The sequence below is a fragment of the Heptranchias perlo genome, chromosome 4, assembly GCF_035084215.1.
Source record: "Heptranchias perlo isolate sHepPer1 chromosome 4, sHepPer1.hap1, whole genome shotgun sequence".
In the NCBI taxonomy this organism is placed as follows: Eukaryota; Metazoa; Chordata; class Chondrichthyes; order Hexanchiformes; family Hexanchidae; genus Heptranchias; species Heptranchias perlo.
Genome location: NC_090328.1, coordinates 67,687,504 through 67,710,230, shown reverse-complemented (window position 1 = coordinate 67,710,230; position 22,727 = coordinate 67,687,504). Strand labels below are relative to the sequence as shown.

General features: G+C 42.6%; 1 protein-coding gene across 2 annotated transcripts in view; it reads right to left on the bottom strand.

Annotated features, from left to right (window-relative positions):
• mfsd3 (major facilitator superfamily domain containing 3) overlaps positions 1-22,727 on the bottom strand; it is a 98,850-nt gene that overhangs the window by 39,143 nt on the left and 36,980 nt on the right. For both annotated transcript variants that reach the window (XM_067983078.1, XM_067983077.1), the window contains exon 4: positions 13,223-13,326. In XM_067983078.1, coding sequence (XP_067839179.1) covers positions 13,223-13,326 — 104 coding nt within the window. The remainder of the gene's footprint in view (positions 1-13,222; positions 13,327-22,727) is intronic.

The following is a 22,727-nucleotide window of genomic DNA, read 5'->3' as shown; positions in this document are numbered from 1 at the left end:
ATGCCCAGCAGCAGCATTTCTGTCATGTCATTTAAAATGGAAACTTTTAAAAGAAAATGTAACAAATATTTCCATTGTTGTCTTACAATTATCTTAACTTATGATTAGAGAAATTGAGTGACAAACTTAATCTGGTATTAATCATTACATCACACTAACCATATGGAATTTCCAATTAATTGGCGGGGGAGTGGGGCTAGCTGGATTGCTCTTGCATAGAGCCGGTGCGGACTTGATGGGCCGAATGGCCTCCTTCCGTGCTGTAACCTTTCTTTCCATTCTATAATAACTTATTTTTATTAATATTTTACATTGCTATCAAACATTACAGGACTATTTTCCAGGTGGCAGGTACAAAGGTCTTTTTTCTGAAGTTTAGACTATTTTAAGGGAAATTGGTTAGTCGAATTAAGATATCTAACTGTACAATGACAGCAAGAATCACGGTTAAACACCACAGAGCTGGAAGGCAGACATCTGAACTCCATAAAGACGGGTTGATATTTTCTGTCAACCTCCTAGTTGGAAAATTGGACAGAGAGGCCTAGAGATTCCCATGAAGTTGCAATGGTGGGCAGGACTTTCACCTGTCTCTTGGTTGCCCCCTTAACTCTGACCCATTTTCTGCTGTCAGGGGGCACCGGGGCTATTTACAGCACCACTGGGGCTGTATGCTTCTGAGGGGAGGAGGGAAATCACTGTGGCAAGGCAGTAAGTTGGTCCGCAGTTCCAGTCAGAGATTTTTTTTTAAACTGAAAAATTTGTCTATTTACAAATACGGTGGTTTCCCTAATGCGATCGATTGATCTTTGCTAGATTGTGTAAGGGAAACTAGCCATTTAAAATTCAATCACCAACTCTGTATGGCCCATAACAACGCAAGGTGCCAGGGATACATCGGTATCTCTTGCACCCAGTATCGCTAGCATGCAAATAACAGAAAATACATCATATAACATATTCCCACCATTTACGTCCCAGAAAATGTCAACCCATATTCGGGTGAATATGTTATAAACCAACATCACTTCTGGCAAAAAATTTCAGAAGTGCTGTCAGGGTTCAGGCTGCTGGCAGAATTTTCCTCCCCTGCTCAGCCAGGTGACTGGCATAATGAGACAGGAAATTTGGGGTTAGAATGTCTAAATCACTGCAGAAGTCAGGTGGACTGTAATTTTTGGCTAATCAAAGAGTGAAATGATTAATGTCAGATTGTTCCATCGTAGCATTGCAATATTTTGAGCATGAGAAATCTATTGGCCCATGCAGCCTCAAATTAGCTCAAAAATGTAGACTGATTCTGCTAGAGGGGTCAGGGTAAGTTCACGTGATTCCAAAACTGATGGCACTGTTCCAAGAGAATACTGAGCCTTTGGAGGACTGAATGACATTGTGTCATAACCTCAAATGCCCAGGTATAGAAAGAAACAAGGTGGAGATTAGTAGTCATTATAACACCACATCTAATAGCAAAGAAAATAATTGTGTTCAACAGAAGCAACAGATTAGAAGTAAAACAAGTGGGCCACAGATCTAAAAACTATTTAGCAGCAGGAACCAAAGTCTTCAACTTTTCTGTTAAAACAATCCATGTGTTGGAAACCTTCAAAACAGGTTACCTCTATAACTCTTGATATGTTTTTCAACATTTTTTATATTTGTAAGGTGGTATTTAGGCTTTTTTTGTTGAAAGGCAAGGAATACAGTACATATTTGTATTAATTAGAACAGTTTCTATTTATCTGTCAAAATAGGAAATGTTTAAGTTAGATACCCTCCTAATTTTCAGATTTCCTTCTCTCCACAAATACATTGGACCTTCGCAAGTTAAAAACTATTGAATCACTCATCATCCCAGACTTTCAGGTCAAGTGATATGGCTTAGTGAAAACATACAAACTGCTTCAAGTATGTGTATCAAGAGAAACCTGATGGGCTTTCCCATGGTCTGCTGGATTATTGTAAAAACCCAACTGTTTTACTAATGTGGACTGGCCTACATGTGAATCCAGTCCCACACTACATGGATGACTCTTAATGCCCTATGGGCAACAATGGATCAGCAACAAATGCAGCTTTGCCAGCTTCAACTACCTTAAAAAAAAGTTGTCGTCAATGACTATTAATACTCACATGAAAGACTACAAAACACCTTAATCTAAGCAAACTCACGCTTCACAGTCAATTAAGTATTTTTGAAGTATTGAGAAACACAATAGTCATTTGCATACATCAAGGTCCCACAAACAGTAATGAGATAAATGACCAGATAATCTGTTTTTAGTAATGTTGATTGAGGGATAAATATGGGCCAGGACACCAGGTTAACTCCCTCGCTGTTCTTTGAATAGTGGCTTGGGATCACACCCGAGAGGGCAGATGGGAGTTTACTTTAACGTTTCATCCAAAAGACATCATCTCTGACTGCGCAGCATTCTCTCAGTACTTCACTGAAGTGTCAGCCTAGATAATGTGCTCAAGTACTGGAGTAGAGTTTGAACCCACCATCTACTGACTCAGAGGCAATAGTGCTACTACTGAGCCAAGGCTGACACAAATATTATATCACAGAAACAGAACATCAATAGCAGCACATTCCCTAATGCAGGTGGTCCAGCCTCCCTCTAAGCCTCCAAATCAGACGGAATAATATAGATAGTAGGATTGAAATTATAGTAATCTGTCACTTCCAACAGCAAAAGTCATTACTGTTTATTTTTTGTGTATTATATTGTACTTTACAGGTTACTAAGCAATTTAAGCACCATTCTTTACTTGAATGCACCAAATTTTGTCAAACAGTGCACAGGTTGAACATTAATAACAGCATCTTCAATTAATTTGTTTTGTTGGAAAATCTTACTGCACTTTGAAGAGATCCACTGGCAGACAGATATGGAAGGAGAGTGAGGAACAGAATGACAAAAACCAGTCTGAAGCTCTTTTTTTAAAGTGTTATTTTCTTCTCACCCTTCCTGCCAGTGCTGATTCATGCTGGGAAATGGTTCCACGATGCCAGGTGTCCTCTCGCTAACTCTCACAATTGGCTATTCTTCATGTATGAGCCCAGATAATGAGGACCAACAGGCTATTTGACAGAGGAGGGCAAGACAGCTGAACCTGATCCTGTCCTCACCCAATGTCCACACGCATGCACTTTCCAGTAGTGGATATTGGATAGAAGTCAGGAGTGGGAACCCTGGATGATTTCCTCCCCCCACTCCTTTGCTAAACCAGGGGTATTGAGGGCAGTTGTTGAGCATCTATCACATTCTAATTGAGATCAGAAAATTCAAACATTGAGGATCAAAACTCCATGGCCTAGAAATTCAAGCGGGCTCATTGTGGGCACACTGGGGGGCACAGGGAACGATCCCTGCGCCTGAATGATGAGGGCCGTGATGCAGCTGATATTGGGCCTCGGGCCTCATTATCAATGAGCCGGTGAGCTGCGGACACCTAATAGGCATCTGTAGCTCGCCAAGCGCGGGGGGGGGTGGGGGGGAGGGAACGGCCCACATGCTTTGAATGTGTGGTCTGTATATTTTAAAATCTTACTTTGATGGTTGCAGCTTAACAGGCGGCCCCTTTAAGGACTGCCTGCCAGGTCGCCTGTAGACCTGGCTTTCCTAAGCGCCGTCTGTCTGAGGGCAAACGAATCTTGCAGAGGGGCCTCAAACAAGCATTAGACCCCTTATTTTGCACATGCAAGTACATAACACTTGTTTCACTGGTTTCAGTGGACACTGCACGTCGATTTTTTGGCCTTTAACAATATGGTGGGCGGCACTTTTCCAGCTCGTAATAAGCGTGAACTTCCTGCCCGCCAGATTGGAGGCTTCGGAGGCAGTGTGCTGAGCGGACGAATTTCTAGGCCAAAATCTGTTTAAACTGTAAAGCTGTATCAATTTTGATACAGATCTACTGTGAGTACATTGGTAACAGTTAGGATGTGAAGACTTAGTTATGCATTTCTAAACATAATGCACTGACCTAATTTTCTAGATTAAAAAAAGGCAACAAACGAGACACTACAATGATTTGAAAAGTCTTTTTTAAAATCTATTATCAAACACAAAGAATGGAAGTCTCTTCATCACCTAGCAGCATTTATTTAGATTTGTATTCCGTTTCACTCTGTAACAGATATTTTAATCCACAGTACATAACATGAATGATTCACACCCTAGCTATGTAATTGCCTCTTTTAACCAGTCCAAAATTCATGCAATTTCTTCAAAAGGTTTTGAGATGAAGCATCTATACTAGTTTTATTTTCTATTAAGATAAAATTAAAAAATGAGTGGCAGAGCCACAGAGCCCAAGAAGGTCGCAGGTTGATCCCTGGTCAGTGCTAGGTTAGCTGATCTCATCTGGAGTGGCAGGAGGTGTGCTACTCATGGCCTTAGTGCAGCTGGGTTACAAAGCAGAAAATTGGCCAGAGTTCCCATTCCAGTGACACTGCTGGATGTACACGTGTGTGGACGTCGGTCACAGACAACAGACTTGGTTGTAATGCCTCTTGTGATTGAGCAGCATGCTGTCATTCACTGTTGAGGCACGCATGAATAATGGCCACTTGAGTGAGGTTCCAGAGGCCACCAGAACCCACTGAACTATAGCCCAGCTGGGAGTGATTTTCGTCTGCCTTGTTCACACTGAAAAACATGGTCAAGCTTCATCATCATTGAATAAGTGAGCTGCCAGCACTAATCACACTACTTATAGGCATCTCACCATTTGGGAAGGCAAAAAATTCAGAGGGACAATGATTGTGGGATTGCAGTAGCACTTTAAAGGGGAGAGCTGGAAAGATTAGGGAGTTAACGGAGCAGCTTATTTCAACATCAGAGAAATATAAAGAGCCTATCCAGCAGCAAGAAGTTGAAGTTAAGGAAACCTTAAGGCTTTAAACTGCCAAAAGAATCAAGGAAAAATGTCTTCCAGACATTCTTTCTGCTTTCCCTTACTGTAGCTAATGATCCCTTTAAGTAGCACTAGAAATCTGTATCAGCCATGATTTGTGGCCGGGTTGAGGAAGTGGCATTGGCAGTGCTGATTGACATGAAAATTGCATTGAGGTCTTAACTTTGTCATTTGATCCCTTTCAAAAGGCGTTTGATAAAGTACGACATAATAGACTTGTTAGCAAAATTGAAGCCCATGGGATTAAAGGGGCAGTGGCTGCATGGATATAGAGTCATACAGCACGGATAGAGGCCCTTCGGCCCATCGTGAATATGTAATTGGCTAAGGGACAGAAAGCAGAGAGTAGTGGTGAGCGGTTGTTTTTCAGACTGGGAAGTATGCAGTGGTGTCCCCCAGGGGTCGGTGTTGAGACCATTACTCTTTTTGATATATATTAATGACCTGGACTTGGGTATACATGGCATAATTTCAAAGTCTGCAGATGACACGAAACTCGGAAATATAGTAAACAGTGAGGAGAATAATAACAGCCTCAAGGGGCATGATTTTAGCTTGGAGCTGGGAACCCAGCGCGTCCATTGATATTCGCGTGGGGAACCCGGAAGACAAATGAGTCTGTTGCAATTTGCGATCGCAAATCAATTGAAGGTATTTGTGCTTCCGGGTTTCCCATGCGCCAGGCAGCCAGATTGACAGGCTGGCTGCCTGTCAGAAGTGAAAGGAGCCGTGAACCGGAGAAGGGGGAGGGAGGGAGGAATCGTGAGCTGTGGAATAAATCAGAGGGCTGGGGGGACATGGACGACATCGGGTGGCCTTTAGAGAAGATTGGGCGTCCAGCATCAGTAGTAGGGTGTAGAAATAGAACAGCTCGTATACAGGGACTAAAGTATTTGGTGGAACTCAGATCTGGCAGGTTTCTGCTCCATTTACACTCAATCAGAAATTCCGATCTGGGAGAGGGAGAAGAGTAGGCAAGTCTTCCATCTGTACCCTCTATGTCCACAGCAAGTTTTGGGGAGTGTTTGGGGACATTCCTGAGCTATCCTAGAACTCCATTCAGTTTATCTGATTGGCCCAATGGAGCCCACCACAGTTGAAAGCAGGCGTGGATTCCGCACTGGGTCTTCCGAAGACCTTAAAGATATTAAAGAACAAAGGTAATCGATCCTGGAGGAGATTGATAACCTCTCTTCGATCGATTAAGCGTCCCATCTATTGCAGAGAGCCACTTCGGTCTTCAACTGGCAACTCAGGGTGGATCCTCTGTTGTGGCTCTACAGACAAGGGCCACTACCTGAACATTGGGATGGGATAAAAGGCCTAAACAGTCAACGAATGGAAGTACTGCTACATCGCACTTCTGGCGGTGAAGCAGGATCCCAGAAATTTTGGGCTTTTTCTACTCTGGATTTTCCTGCCGCCATACCTTACAACACTCTTGACTCCCTATGCCTTTAAAGGTATATTCAGTAGCCTTGATATCTAGATAAGTTTTTGATAATGTAGTCAGGATAACCTTTCTGTTAATTATTTTAGCTACAGAATTTATACTATGCCTGTTACATTTTGGGGTTTTACACTATATGTTTCTCATGGGTTCAGCATCCTCAACCACTCCAGTAAACGGCTTTTGTGACCCCCACGATCCAGTGTGCTTTTACCTGCCCAATATCAAGGTAAACAACAGTGAGACCCAGGAATCAAATTGCCACTGTATGCCAGCTTACTGGAATGTACTATGCCCAGCCATGTCATGCTCCTCATTTTTGTTAGGCAGTTTGGATATACACTCGACCCGGCTGGCAATCAGGCTATAAGTCTACAATTTACTTCACACTAGATGATTTCCTGTGACGTTGCACATGGGGAGCCAAGATCAAGTGCAGTATTCTAACCAATCAGGGTTAGAGAGCGGGGCATAACTGGATCAAAGTGGGGAAAGGGGGATCCAAGATAAGGGAGGGGAGAGTGGATGAGGAGGAGCTGGGAGATTAAGAAAGAATGTCAGGGATGCAGAGAGCAGAGGATGGGGGAAATGGATCAGTGAAGTAGAACAGGGTAGGGAGTTGGGGATGAGGGAAAAGGGGACAGGCTGGGGACCACGTACAACTTAGCGAGGGATTATGGGGCCAGCAAATAGGATTAGCGGGGAGTGTGAACCATGGCTACTGGAGTCTCTAAACCGTCAAGGCCAAAGAAGCTGGGGCATGGGACCAAAAACATAACTCAACGAGGTGGGGGAAGGGAAAGAACGTAAATCATCTGTTACTGTTAGGCTGGTGGCGGTCTATCGTTGAAAGCGTTATTCAGCAGCAATTTCCATCTGTATACCAGGGGAGGGGCGGCGTTACGCCAACTCCTGGGGATAGCTTTCATGGGCATAAACGGTTTCAGCTACTCGGCAGTCAGTGGACCAATTAACACCATGCCCAAGGGCATTTTTAATGTCAAGTGCAGGGAGACTCCATGTTGTTATACCGTATAAGCTGAGAGGTGCAGTTCCATTGAGCAGGCAAGAAATTGGGGGCAGGATCTCGGCTTGCAATTATTAACTAATGTCAGCACATCATAAAGTAAAGGTGTATATGGAAAAAAATGATCCTAGTTTAAAAAAATAGAATATTGTATTGTTTACATTTTTGAAATTTCACAATAGCCCAGTCAAAAATCAAATGGAGATGGAAATATACAAATCATTAGCTATAACCCACATTTTCGTTAATATTTCAAACATACAAACTCCTTTGAGCACGCACTTACCTTCTGTATGCTATACAGGAAGTGAATAAAAACTTGTCAAAATTCTGACGATTGCTTAAGGGGTGTCACATCTCTTTTGACAAAGCTATTGAAATAAATAGCACATTTACTGCCAGTCATGACATGAAAGATCAAACCGTTTTTCTGATCTTGTTTATCATCCTTGGCATCAACTTTGATGCTTTGTATGACCTATTGGAGTTGTCTGCAAATAAGAGCAGCTTCTTGATACTCTTACATTAAATCCTTCTCCCAAGTCAAATTGTAACCATTTTTTTGACATTTGTGTTTCAAAGTCTTTCTTTAGCCACCTTATTTGCAAAACAAATAGATTAAAGAAGTCTTTCAACTGGCTTTTGCACAGACAGCAAACAAACAAAAACAACAGGATAAGTCTCAGGAGTAAAAGCTGTAGTGAAAGAGGTCTGTGCAAAACAGGACACTATCTTTTTGTCAAGGTTCCTAGGCTGTATGTCCATCAATGACAATTCAATTCAGGGACACATAGCAGATCTGTGCTTTTTAAAAAAAAAATTTAAAGATATTGTTTACAGCCCGATTAATGCTGTGCATCTGTGAACATTTTTTAACGTTTCAAATACTTTTTGTCACCTGCAATTTTTGGTACATAACTTTATTTTTATACCATTGCATTTACTGCAGTGAATTTATGAATCTTGTTTGTCAGTGTGAGAGTTATTTAGTAACATTCCTCAACCTTCTCCAACTCAATCCCTTGCTTACTCATCCTCCCATTCATTCACTCTGTTCTCTTTCTTCGGGTCTGTCCTCTCATTCTAGCAGAACTTGTTTCTCTTTCTCTCCTCCTACCTATTGCTGGGACCCAAAATCACTGTTGGAGCTTCAATTAACAGCAGCACCAATATTACAAAATCAACCCAAGAGCCCAGAATTGCTGTTGATGTAAAGGTTTATGCCGACGGCAGTTGTGCAATAGTAGTCAGCAGTGTCAAAATTGCTGAATGTAACTTTGAAGTGTGGACACTAATACGCTCAAATCATCCATGGGGGTAATTCAGCTGTAGATTGGGTACTTAAGAGGAAAGCGCCCCATATTGCAACAGTAATGCATCACTGGTGCAAAGTGTTCATCTTGCACAAATGAAACAGGTTTTGCATTATAGAATCATAGAATCATAGAATCATAGAAGTTACAACATGGAAACAGGCCCTTCGGCCCAACATGTCCATGTCGCCCAGTTTATACCACTAAGCTAGTCCCAATTGCCTGCACTTGGCCCATATCCCTCGATACCCATCTTCCCCATGTAACTGTCCAAATGCTTTTTAAAAGACAAAATTGTACCCGCCTCTACTACTGCCTCTGGCAGCTCGTTCCAGACACTCACCACCCTTTGAGTGAAAAAATTGCCCCTCTGGATCCTTTTGTATCTCTCCCCTCTCACCTTAAATCTGTGCCCCCTCGTTATAGACTCCCCTACCTTTGGGAAAAGATTTTGACTATCGACCTTATCTATGCCCCTCATTATTTTATAGACTTCTATAAGATCACCCCTTAACCTCCTACTCTCCAGGGAATAAAGTCCCAGTCTGTCTAACCTCTCCCTGTAAGTCAAACCATCAAGTCCCGGTAGCATCCTAGTAAATCTTTTCTGCACTCTTTCTAGTTTAATAATATCCTTTCTATAATAGGGTGACCAGAACTGTACACAGTACTCCAAGTGTGGCCTCACCAATGCCCTGTACAACTTCAACAAGACATCCCAACTCCTGCATTCAATGTTCTGACCAATGAAACCAAGCATGCTGAATGCCTTCTTCACCACCCTATCCACCTGTGACTCCACTTTCAAGGAGCTATGAATCTGTACTCCTAGATCTCTTTGTTCTATAACTCTCCCCAACGCCCTACCATTAACGGAGTAGGTCCTGGCCCGATTCGATCTACCAAAATGCATCACCTCACATTTATCTAAATTAAACTCCATCTGCCATTCATCGGCCCACTGGCCCAATTTATCAAGATCCCGTTGCAATCCTAGATAACCTTCTTCACTGTCCACAATGCCACCAATCTTGGTGTCATCTGCAAACTTACTAACCATGCCTCCTAAATTCTCATCCAAATCATTAATATAAATAACAAATAACAGCGGACCCAGCACCGATCCCTGAGGCACACCGCTGGACACAGGCATCCAGTTTGAAAAACAACCCTCGACAACCACCCTCTGTCTTCTGTCGTCAAGCCAATTTTGTATCCAATTGGCTACCTCACCTTGGATCCCATGAGATTTAACCTTATGTAACAACCTACCATGCGGTACCTTGTCAAATGCTTTGCTGAAGTCCATGTAGACCACGTCTACTGCACAGCCCTCATCTATCTTCTTGGTTACCCCTTCAAAAAACTCAATCAAATTCGTGAGACATGATTTTCCTCTCACAAAACCATGCTGACTGTTCCTAATTAGTCCCTGCCTCTCCAAATGCCTGTAGATTCTGTCCCTCAGAATACCCTCTAACAACTTACCCACTACAGATGTCAGGCTCACTGGTCTGTAGTTCCCAGGCTTTTCCCTGCCGCCCTTCTTAAACAAAGGCACAACATTTGCTACCCTCCAATCTTCAGGCACCTCACCTGTAGCGGTGGATGATTCAAATATCTCTGCTAGGGGACCCGCAATTTCCTCCCTAACCTCCCATAACGTCCTGGGATACATTTCATCAGGTCCCGGAGATTTATCTACCTTGATGCGCGTTAAGACTTCCAGCACCTCCCTCTCTGTAATATGTACACTCCTCAAGACATCACTATTTATTTCCCCAAGTTCCCTAACATCCATGCCTTTCTCAACCGTAAATACCGATGTGAAATATTCATTCAGGATCTCACCCATCTCTTGTGGTTCCGCACATAGATGACCTTGTTGATCCTTAAGAGGCCCTACTCTCTCCCTTGTTACCCTTTTGCCCTTTATGTATTTGTAGAAGCTCTTTGGATTCACCTTTGCCTGATCTGCCAAAGCAATCTCATATCCCCTTTTTGCCCTCCTGATTTCTCTCTTAACTCTACTCCGGCAATCTCTATACTCTTCAAGGGATCCACTTGATCCCAGCTGCCTATGCATGTCATATGCCTCCTTCTTATTTTTGACTAGTGCCTCAATCTCCCGAGTCATCCAAGGTTCCCTACTTCTACCAGCCTTGCCCTTCACTTTATAAGGAATGTGCTTACACTGAACCCTGGTTAACACACTTTTGAAAGCCTCCCACTTACCAGACGTCCCTTTGCCTGCCAACAGACTCTCCCAATCAACTTCTGAAAGTTCCTGTCTAATACCATCAAAATTGGCCTTTCCCCAATTTAGAATTTTAACTTTTGGGCCAGACCTATCCTTCTCCATAGCTATCTTAAAACTAATGGAATTATGATCACTGGTCCCAAAGTGATCCCTCACTAACACTTCTGTCACCTGCCCTTCCTTATTTCCCAAGAGGAGGTCAAGTTTTGCCCCCTCTCTAGTCGGGCCATCCACATACTGAATGAGAAATTCCTCCTGAATACACTCAACAAATTTCTCTCCATCCAAGCCCCTAATGCTATGGCTGTCCCAGTCAATGTTGGGAAAGTTAAAGTCCCCTACTATTACCACCCTATTTTTCTTGCAGCTGTCTGTAATCTCCTTACATATTTGCTCCTCAATTTCCCGTTGACTATTTGGGGGTCTGTAGTACAATCCTATCAAAGTGATCTCTCCCTTCTTATTTTTCAGTTCTACCCATATGGACTCAGTGGGCGAACCCTCGGATATATCCCCTCTCACTACTGCCGTGATGTTCTCCCTAATCAAGAACGCAACTCCCCCTCCTCTCTTACCTCCTGCTCTATCTTTCCTATAGCATCTGTACCCTGGAACATTGAGCTGCCAGTCCTGCCCCTCCCTTAGCCATGTTTCATTGATCTTTATTATTTTCTAGGTTTGGTAGGACTTGGGGTCTACTTTCAGCATCGTTACAGTCAAACATCTTACATTAAGTATAACAAATACGTCAAAAGCATTAATATTTGTCAAGCTCAAAATGCTTGCTACTTCAATGAATAGCAGGCAAGCAAAGCCACTCAGCAACATTAGTCAAACAGCAGGTCCTCGTCCTTTTCTTCTTCAAGTATCAATGGAATTGGAAGAAGAGGGCCAGCAAGATTTGTGTCATCTGCAAATTTTGAAACTGTGCCCTGTACACCCAAGTCCAAGTCATTAAAGTATATCAACAAAAAGCAGTGGTCCTAGTACCGACTCCTGCGGAACACCACTGTATACCTCCCTCCAGTCCAAAAAAACAACTGTTCACCACTACTCTGTTTCCTGTCACATAGCCACTTTCACATCCATGCTGCCTCTGCCCCTTTTATTCCATGGGCTTCAATTTTGCTGACAAGCCTATTATGTGGCACTTTATCATACACCTTTTGAAAGTTCATATACACATCAAACCTCTCTGTTACCTCATCAAAAAACTCAATCAGGTTAGTTAAACATGATTTGCCTTTAACAAATCTATGCTACCTTTCCTTTATTAATCCATACTTGTCCAAGTGACTATTAATTTTGTCCCGGATTATCGTTTCTAAAAGCTTCCCCACCACCGAGGTTAAACTGACTGGTCTATAGTTGCTGGGTTTATCCTTACATTCTTTTTTGAACAAGGGTGTAACATTTGCAATTCTCCAGTCCTCTGGCACCACCTCCGTATCTAAGGAGGATTGAAAGATTATGACCAGCACCTCTGCAATTTCCACCCTTATTTCCTTCAGCAACCAAGGATGCATCCCATCTGGACCGGCTAACTTATCTACTTTAAGTACAGCCAGCCTTTCTAGTACCCCTTCTTTATCAATTTTTAGCCCATCTAGTATCTCAACTACCTCCTCTTTTATGGTGACTTTGGCAGCATCTTCTTCCTTGGTAAAAACAGATGCAATATACTCATTTAGTACCTCAGCCATGCCCTCTGCTTCCATGCGTAAATCTCCTTTTTGGCCCCTAATGACCCCCATCTCCCCCCCTCAATCTAACACTTACCTGATCATGTCCTCTTCCTGGTTCTTCTCCTGTCCGACTGAAAGCCAGCCTGTCAATTAGGCTGGCCTGACCGTCGGGAAACCGGCAAAAAAGAAAAAAACAACATCCTTACGTCAAAATCGTAAGGATGTCCGGGAAACCCATACTTCCGGGTCCCCGTCAGAAATTCCAAATCCCCCCCCAACCCCACCCCCGGGCTAAAATCAGGTCCAATATAAATTAAATTATTATAATAAAGTTCTGATTTCCATTATGAATCTATTTTGACCTTTAATGATGCCAGACCACACACTGTTGAGTGGGGAAGGGTTTATATAAAAGAACTGGTTCACATATTGCCAGATTAACTAGTTACAGAATGTAGCACCTCCCCCTAAAACAAATAATATATCTAAATATTCAAGTTGTTGTTAATAATGTGCTTCAGATTAAGTAAATATGTTCAATACTAAATTGATTCAACATACCTTTCATTGTCAAGGATTCACTTTGAAACAGAAGGAGAAGTAACATCTGGAAACTCAAATTTGCAATGCGCAGGAAGAACAGGATCATAATAAGTGAAAATGCACTGTAATTAAAAACAAATTACATCCAAGTAAATATACTTTGATCTTGCTGTTTGAAGAAGACACCTAATTTCATACAACAGATTCTGTACAAGGAACTCAAACATATATAAGCTGAATTGTGTTTACATTTATAATGAAGTTTTTATATGTTGAGAAATGGGAAAGAAAATAGTTTCACCACTGCATCACAAAAAGTCACATAAAGTGATGTCATTAACATTTATGATGAATTTACATTATTATAGTGCAATTTTATCGACCTTGCACTAGTTAAATCTGTAATTGTACGAGTGGAAATAGAGATAAATTTTAATTCAAGTCTGGTCTGGGTAGACTAAAAAAAAAATCGAGGCTGTTTCTTCCGCACCCATCAACATATGAAATAATGTTCCTGGCAGCTCATTAGAGCTAGTTGGAGATTTTTATTTTGTAGCAGACTTGACAAAGACCTTGAAAATGTGATTAGCCAAAGAATCCAAAAGTGCAATAGCATAGGTTATGCTGGCTTCCTCTGCACAGATCCACTGAGGTCAGGGATAGTATTAACTAAAAATGGGACTTGTCCACTTTTTGTTCAACTGTTAAAGCAACTTTGGGATTTGGAAGAAATATGAATCCTCCAGTAGAAGGAAATTAAAAGCATTTTTATTTTCTCACCAGAACCTCCTGTTGATGGTTTTCGTGTTTTATAGAGAACAAAAAAAATCATTATTTAACTTTCTTGGAAACTAGCCACAAGTTGAGGTGAAACATAAGCTATCCCAGCATTACTTCAGCTAATTGATTCCTTGGAAGCATAGTACATCCTCTGGGATGTGTCTCTTAATAATCAGTCCCTCAACAAGATAGGGAGCACAAGTGGTTAGTAATTAATAGCCAGTAAATGTTTTATTTACAGTTTACAAATCTGCACTTGCTTCCTCAGAAGCATCACCTTAGATAAGTTCTGATAGCTCTAAACAGGAAAAGCACTGTGGGAAGTATACAAGTCTGTAGGCAGAATGCAAAGACTGGCTCTAGTTTGGGGGTACAAATTAAAGAACTGAAATATTTTGTTACACGAGAGAAATTTTGTATAAAAGGGAGGTCAGTGGTTAATTGGTGAAGCATATCAAATTGTGCTGGATCCTTGTCCAAATTTGCTTTTAGAAGCATGAAACTTAATGAAATTAAGAAAGAGCAAGAAACTCTATCTACTAAAAAGAGTTAAACTAAGGTGAATGGACTGGGCTTCAGTTAAGTAGCTTAAGAAACTGTAACCCAAAATTTTCAGTGCAATGCTGATAAAACTACTAAAGGTAAAACAGTAGGCTGTCTCAGCAAAGTAACTAAATGAATATTTCTGTGAAATGAGGACTGGAATGTTTTCTTTCCACACCCATACCATTAGTTTTTGTTACTTTTCAAATGTAAATTACTTCTTTAAAAATTCATTCTCGGGATATCGTCGCCTCTGGCAAGGGCACCATTTATTGCCCATCCCTGTTAAGGAGTGGATGTTTAAGTTGGAGGATGGGGAGCTGATCAAGTGGACTGTGATGATGGGGACCTCAGGAGGAGGAAGCAGAGTAGGATCATCCACTGTTCTTCCAGGAGGTGTTCATGGAGCCTCCTCCTCCTATTCATTGCTTAATTGTCCACTACCATTTGTGACTGGATGTGGCTGATCTGTTGGTTGTGGGATCGCTTACCTCTCTATAGCATACTGTTTAGCATGCATGCAGTTCTGTGTCTTAGCTCCACCAGGTTGGCACCTCATTTTCAGGTAAGCCTGGTGCTGCTGCCGCATGCTGTTCTGCACTCCTCATTGAACCAGTGTTGGTCATCTAGCTTGATGGTGATGGAGGAGTGAGGGATATGCCGGGCCATGAGGCTATAGATTGTGGTGGAATAGAATTCTGCTGCTGCTGATGGCCTGCAGCGTCTCATGGGTGTCCAGTTTTGAGCTGCTTGATCTGTTTTTAATCTATCCCACTTAGTACAGTGGTAGTGCCACATGTCACGATGGAAGGTGTCCGCAGTGTGAAGACGGGACTTGGTCTCCACAAAGACTGTGTGGTTGTCACTCCTACCAAGGACAGATGCATCTGCAACAAGTAAATTGGGGAGGACGAGGTGATAGAATCATAGGTTACAGCATGGAAGGAGGCCATTTGGTCCATTGAGTCTGTGCCGGCTCTATGCATGAGCAATCCAGCTAGTCTCACTGCTCTGCCCTATCCCCGTACCCCTGCACATTTTTTTGTTTCACGTACTTAACCAGTTCCCTTTTGAAGGTCATGATTGAATCTGCCTCCACCACTCCCTCGGGCAGTCCCATTCCAGATCCTAACCACTCGCTGTGTAAAAAAGCTTTTCCTCATATCACTTTTGGTTCTTTTGTCAATCACCTTAAATCTATGTCCTCTGGTTCTTGACCCTTCCGCCAATGGGAACAGTTTCTCTCTATCCACTCTGTCTAGATCCTTCATGATTTTGAATACCTCTATCAAATCTCCTCTCAACCGTCTCTGTTCCAAGGAGAACAATTCCAGCTTCTCCACGTAATTTAAGTCCCTCATCCCTGGAATCATTCTAGTAAATCTCCTCTGCATCCTCTTTAAGGCCTTCATGTCTTTCCTAAAGTGAGTTGCACAGAACTGGACACAATACTCCAGTTGTGGCCGAACCAGTGTTTTACAAAGGTTCATCATGACTTCCTTGCTTTTGTACTCTATGCCTCTATTTATAAAGCCCAGGACCCCGTATGCTTTTTTAACCGCTTTCTCAACCAGCCCTGCCATCTTCAACGATTTGTGCACATATACCCCCAGATCCCCCTGTTCCTCCATCCCTTTCAGAATTGTGCCCTCTAGTTTATATTGCCTTCCTCATTTTTCCTACCGAAATGCATCACCTCACATTTTTCCACGTTAAACTTCATCTGCCACTTGTCCGCCCATGCCACCAGAGTGTCTATATCCTCTTGAAGTCTATCGCTATGCTCCTCACTGTTCACTACCCTTCCAAGTTTTGTGTCATCCACAAATTTTGAAATTGTGCCCTGTACTCCCAAGTTCAAGTCATTAATATATATCAAGAAAAGCAGTGGTCCCAGCACCAACCCATGGGGAACACCATTGCACACCTCCCTCCAGTCCGAAAAATAACCGCTCACCACTACTCTCTGTTTCCTGTCATTTAGATAATTCTGTATCCATGTTGCTATTGCCCCCTTTATTCCATGGGCCGCAATCTTAATAGCAAGCCTACCATGTGGCACTTTATCAAACATTTTTGAAAATCCATATACAGCACATCAACTGAATTGCCCTCATCCACCCTCTCTGTTACCTCATCAACAAACTCTATCAAGTTGGTTAAACACGTTTTGCCTTTAACAAATCCGTTCTGGCTTTCCCTAATCAATCCACACTTGTCCAAGTGACTGTTAATTCTGTCCCGGATTATCATTTCCAAAAGTTGCCCCACCACCGAGGTTAAACTGACTGGCCTATGGTTGCTGGGTTTATCTTTACACCCTTTTTTGAACAAGGGTGTAACTTTTGCGATTCTCCAGTCCACTGGCACCACCCATGTATCTAAGGATGTCTGGAAGATTATGGCCAGTACTTCCGCAATTTCCCCCTTACTTCCCTCAGTATCCTAGGATGCATCCCATCCAGACCAGGTGACTTATCTATTTTAAGGACAGCTAGCCTTTCTAGTACCTCTTCTTTCTCAATTTTTAGCCCATCCAGTATCTTAACTATATCTTCCTTTACAGAGACTCTGGCAGCATCTTCTTCCTTGGTAAAGACCGATGCAAAGTACTCATTTAATACCTCAGCCATGCCCACTGCCTCCATGAGCAGCTGTCCTTTATGGTTCCTAATCGGCCCCACCCTTCCTCTTACTACCCGTTTACTGTTATCATGTCTGTAGAAGACATTTCGATTCCCTTTTATGTTGGCCGCCAGTCTATTCTCGTACTCTCTCTTTGCCCCTCTTATTTCCTTTTTCACTTCCCCTTTGAACTTTCTATATTCTGCCTGATTCTCACTTGTGTTATCAACCTGACAGCTGTCATATGTCGCTTTTTTCTGCTTCATCTTACTCTCTATCTCCTTTGTCATCCAGGGAGCTCTGGCTTTAGTTGCCCTATCTTGTCTTCACCCGAATCATCTCCTCTTTAAAGGCCGCTGTTCAATTACAGTTTTCCCTGCCAATCTTTGATTCCAATTTACCCGGGCCAGATCGGTTCTCATCCCACTGAAATTGACCCTCCTCCAAATGAGTATTTTTACTTTAGAGTGGTCAGTGTCCTTTTCCATAACTATTCTAAACCTTATGATACTAGGATCGCTGCTCGCCAAATGCTCTCCCACTGACACTTGCTCCACTTGGCCCGTCCCATTCCCTAGAACCAAGTCCAGCAATGCCTCCTTCCTCGTTGGGCTGGAAACATACTGGTCGAGAAAGTTATCCTGAACACATTTCAAAAATTCCTCTCCTCCTTTGTCCCTTATATTATTGTTATCCCCAATCCATATTAGGATAGTTGACATCCCCCTTCATCACTACTCTATGGCTTTTGCACCTCTCTGTAATTTCCCTGCAAATTTGCTCCTCTATATCCTTCCCACTAGTTGGTGGTCTATAGAATACACCCAGTAATGTAATGGCATCTCTGTTGTTCCTTAACTCTAGCCAAATAGATTCTGTCCTTGACCCCTCCAGGACATCCTCTCTCTCCAGCACTGCAATATTCTCCTTAAATCAATACTGCCACAGCCCCCCTCCTACCTTTCCTGAACACCTTGTATCCAGGAATATCTAGTACCCAATCCTGTCCTTTTTTGAGCCAGGTCTCCGTTATTGTCACAGCATCATATTCCCATGTGGCTATTTGTGCCTGCAGCTCACCAACCTTGTTTACCACGCTTCATGTGATCACACACATGCACCGCAAACCCGTCTTAGACTTTCTTGTACTCTCTCTTGGTCTGACCCCATCTAATACCATACTATTTTTTACTCTAGGGCTATCCTTCTCTCCTGATCTTTTGTGCCCCTTGTTTCCCGTTTCCAATGCTACATCCTGGTGCCCATCCGCTGCCAAATCAGTTTAAACCCCCACCCACAGAACTAGCGAACCTCCCCGCGAGGACATTGGTTCCAGCTCCGTTGAGGTGCAACCCATCCGGCCTGTATAGGTCCCACTTCCCCAAGAACTGGTCCCAATGCCCCAGGAATTAGTGGTATAAACTGGGCGACATGGACATGTTGGGCCGAAGGGCCTGTTTCCATGTTGTAAACTTCTATGATTCTATGATTCTATGAATCTGAAGCCCTCCCTCTTGCACCATCTCTTCAGCCACGCATTCATCTGCTCTATCCTCCTATTTCTATACTCGCTAGCGCGTGGCACCGGGAGTAATCCGGAGATTACTACCTTTGAGGTCCTGCTTATTAAACACTTTCCTAACTCCTTAAACTCTGCCTGCAGGACCTCATCCCTCTTCCTACCAATGTCATTGGTACTGATATGGTCCACACCTCTGACTGTTCACTCTCCCCCTCCAGAATGTTCTGCAGCCACTCAATGATATCCTTGACCCTGGCACCAGGGAGGCAACATAACATCCTGGAATAACATCTGCAGCCGCAGAAACACCTGTCTGCTCCCCTAACTATGGAATCCCCTATCACTATTGCTCTCCTGACCTTTCTCCTCCACCCCTGGTGCTATGGTCAAGTAGGTTATTCCCTTCTGTTGGTTCTCTCACCATTTGCTGCTTGCCCAGTCTGGCAGCTGTATCCTGCAGGACTCAGCCAGCTCAATCAGTGCTGGTACTACCGAGCCATTCATGGTGATGGACATTGAAGCCCCCCACCCAGAGTATATTCTGTGCCTTGCCACCCTCAATGCTTCCTCCAAGTGGTGTTCAACATGAAGCAGTATTGTTTCACCTGAAGCCATGAGCCTTCATGCAGTCCGGAGTTAATGTTGAGAACTCCCAGGACTACAACCATTCGACTGTACACCAATGTGCCCCCACCTCTGGTGGGTCTGTCCTGCTAGTGGGACAGGACATACCAAAGAATGATGATAGAGGAGTACTGAGGAAGTGATGCAGAGTCAGAGGTGCTGTCTTTTGGACGAGACATCAAACCGAGGCCCCATCTGCCCTCTCGGGTAGACGTAAAAGATCCCATGGCATTATTCGAAGAAGAGCAAGGAGAGTTCTCCCAGTGTTCCAACCAACATTCCTCCCTCAACCAGCAGCACTATAACAGATTATCTGGTCATTTATCTCATTACTGTTTGTGGCTCTCGCTGCATACAAATTGGCTGCCATGTTTGCCTACGTATCAACAATGACTACACATCAAAATAATGCACTGGCTGTGAAGTGTTTCGGTGCGTCCTGAGGATCTGAAAGGCACTACATAAATGCAAGTTGTTATCTTTATCTTATGGATAGGTTCCTAATTATAAAACAATACTTACTGCATCACAGACAAGTTGATATCTGGATATGATCAGATAGCTTGGTCCGTGATGAGATAACTGTCCAATGGTAGTGAGTCTCAGTTTGATGTGAGAAAATCACGTCAAAAGACCGCCCTGGTCATGCAACCTTGTTACAACAACAACAACTTATATTTATATAGCACCTTTAACATAGTAAAACGGCCCAAGGCACTTCACAGGAGTGTTAACAAACAAAATTTGAAAACGAATCACATAAGGAGGTATTAGGACAGGTGACCAAAAGCTTGGTCAAAGAGGTAGGTTTTAAGGAGTGTCTAAAAGGAGGAGCGAGAGTTAGAGAAGCAAATAGGTTTAGGGAGGGAATTCTAGAGCTTAGGGCCTAGGCAGCTGAAGGCATGACCACCAGTGGTGGAGTGATTAAAATCGGTAATGCACAAGAGGCCAGAATTGGAGGAGCAGAGATCACAGAGGATTGTAGGGCTGGAGAAGGTTACAGAGAAAGGGAGGGGCGAGGATATGGAGGGATTTGAAAACAAGGATGAGAATTTTAAAATCAAGACGTTGCCAGACCAGGAGCCAATGTAGGTCAGCGGGCATTGGGATGATGGGTGAATGGGATTTTGTGCGAGTTAGGATACGGGCAGAATTTTGGATGAGCTCAAGTTTATGCCAGGTCTTTAAAGCCAGTTATCAGCTAATCAGATGCCAATTTCTTTGGATGTGACCCCCACCTCCAATGTAGGACCCAGGAGGTAGTGAAAAACAGGTCAGTGATTTAAAGGTAGTTGTTTTTTTAAAAAAAAAGACAGAATAAGTTATATTTACTAGGAAGAAAAGCACAAAAAGTTAAAATAAAAATAGAGGAAAAGCACAGATTGGAGAAGATAAGACAGCAAGAACATAAATGTTAAAAAAAAAAGTTTTAACATTAATTTCAGTAATATAACGATAATAATATAGTTCAGGCCTTAATTTACACTGTACATGTTCAATGTCGGAGTGAAGTTGAAGTTGCTTCGCGTCAATATTAAACCTGTAGTTTATGTGTACCCTTCAACACCAGCATGAGTTGCAAATTTTAAAAATCAGCCAATCCATACTGCCTGCAATTTCTCTGGACTTGACAGCACTCCTAGGGTTGAGAGTATTTTAGTAGCTCGAGAAATCCTGTTGAAGCTACATTGTGATGTCACTTTATCACTGAGATGTTGCACCAATCATGAAATTATAATTTTAACTTCTGGTATTTCCTCGAGTGTAATACGGTTTACACAATGAGGACAGTGGGAGAAGAAAGATGGCCCAAAAACTAAGGAATGGTCAGAACTTTGAGTGGCAGCCTCAAAAAGAAAAGTCTGAGAGGACACCTCATTGAGGAGCATCAGATAGTTAATGAGACAAAGAAAGGAAACCTGGAACAATATTTTCAGATATACCAGAGCAGTAGGATAAGAGAGCACAAGTTCAGAGTTGTGAAGGGCAGATTTAGGACAGGTATAAGGAAGTATTTACATAGAGGGTGATCAACAGGTGGCACAAGTTGCCTGGAAGACTGGTTGAGGCCAGAACATTGGACTCTTAAGAAACAACTAGATGCAGTAATAGGAAGCCAGTACAGTTGGTATTCTGGAAGGGTCATATGAAATGGGCTGAAATGCTTCTTCATCTGAATTTGTCATGTGATCTAGAGCAGATTCCATGGCTCCTCATCATGTTTTTAGTTTATATCACACATGAATTAAAATTAAAAATGATTGAAGTTGGATGTAAATTTGTAAAAAAAACTAAAATAATTTGAATGTTGCAGAACGGATCTGCTGACAGCACTGTGAAACTTTTCTCCTCCCTCAAGTGCTGTCACTTCTCGGTTGTGACACCATTTTCAAAAATAGAAGTGTATAATATAAAGTTACAAACTAGATAACTTCTCAAAAGAAAGATTTACATTTGTGAATTATAGGATGTGAAACATTTTGGCTACAACACACCTAGAAATTTAAGTAAATGTTCTCCAGGTAAACATTGCCAATAAATAAAACAGGACTCTGTAGTAAACAGGTTATTGGCAAATGTCTACATAATGATTATGTCGCTGGTGGGACCGTTGTTCTTTAGGTGCTGTGTGCGCTTGCAATGCAACAAGCTAACCTCACGTTAAAATATAATGAGCTCATTAACAAGTTGGTGCCATGCGTGAAGCACGGTACATAATTCACTGGCAGTGTACCAGGGACAAGGGGGCAGATTACCCAGTGCCAGCAGCACTTAGGTTGTCCCTAAAGCTGACCTGATACTGTAGAGTTGAAATGACTGCAGCAAGGACATGAATCAAAAATGTTCCATTCCTGAAAGCAGTATCAAAAGACCTATAAATAGTGAACCATTTTTGGCATTGAAAGCCATCCGTCAACCAAGAGTAGCACTCTTTGGATGGAGGAGGCTGAAAGAGTGCATACATTCTCTCATGTGCCTTTAACCTGGGCCCAGGTGAGGAAGACATTTGCTGGTCTCAGGAAGGTTGCCACATTTTCCTTAATTCTATAATGTTGCCTTTCACTACATCTTACCTGCACTTGACTATAAGCTTGGTACAGTATCACAGAGGGGAAATGATAACAGTTCATCTGCTTTCCAAAAGCACATGGATGTCTGTGTTTCCCCAAGGTACTCTCTACTGCCGCAATGTCAACGTATTTGCCCTGAGGCCCATTAAATGTGGCCAGCATCAAGCATGCTGCCAACATAAGGTGCAACATGTCCACAGACTCACATATTGGGCCGATGGACTGGTTGAGACACATCTTCCCTCATATTCTTTTTCTAACATATGTCCCTTTACTAATATAATATAAAATAAAAACAGAAAATGCTGGAAAAGCTCAGCAAGTCAGGCAGCATCTGTGGAGAAAGAAACAGAGTTGA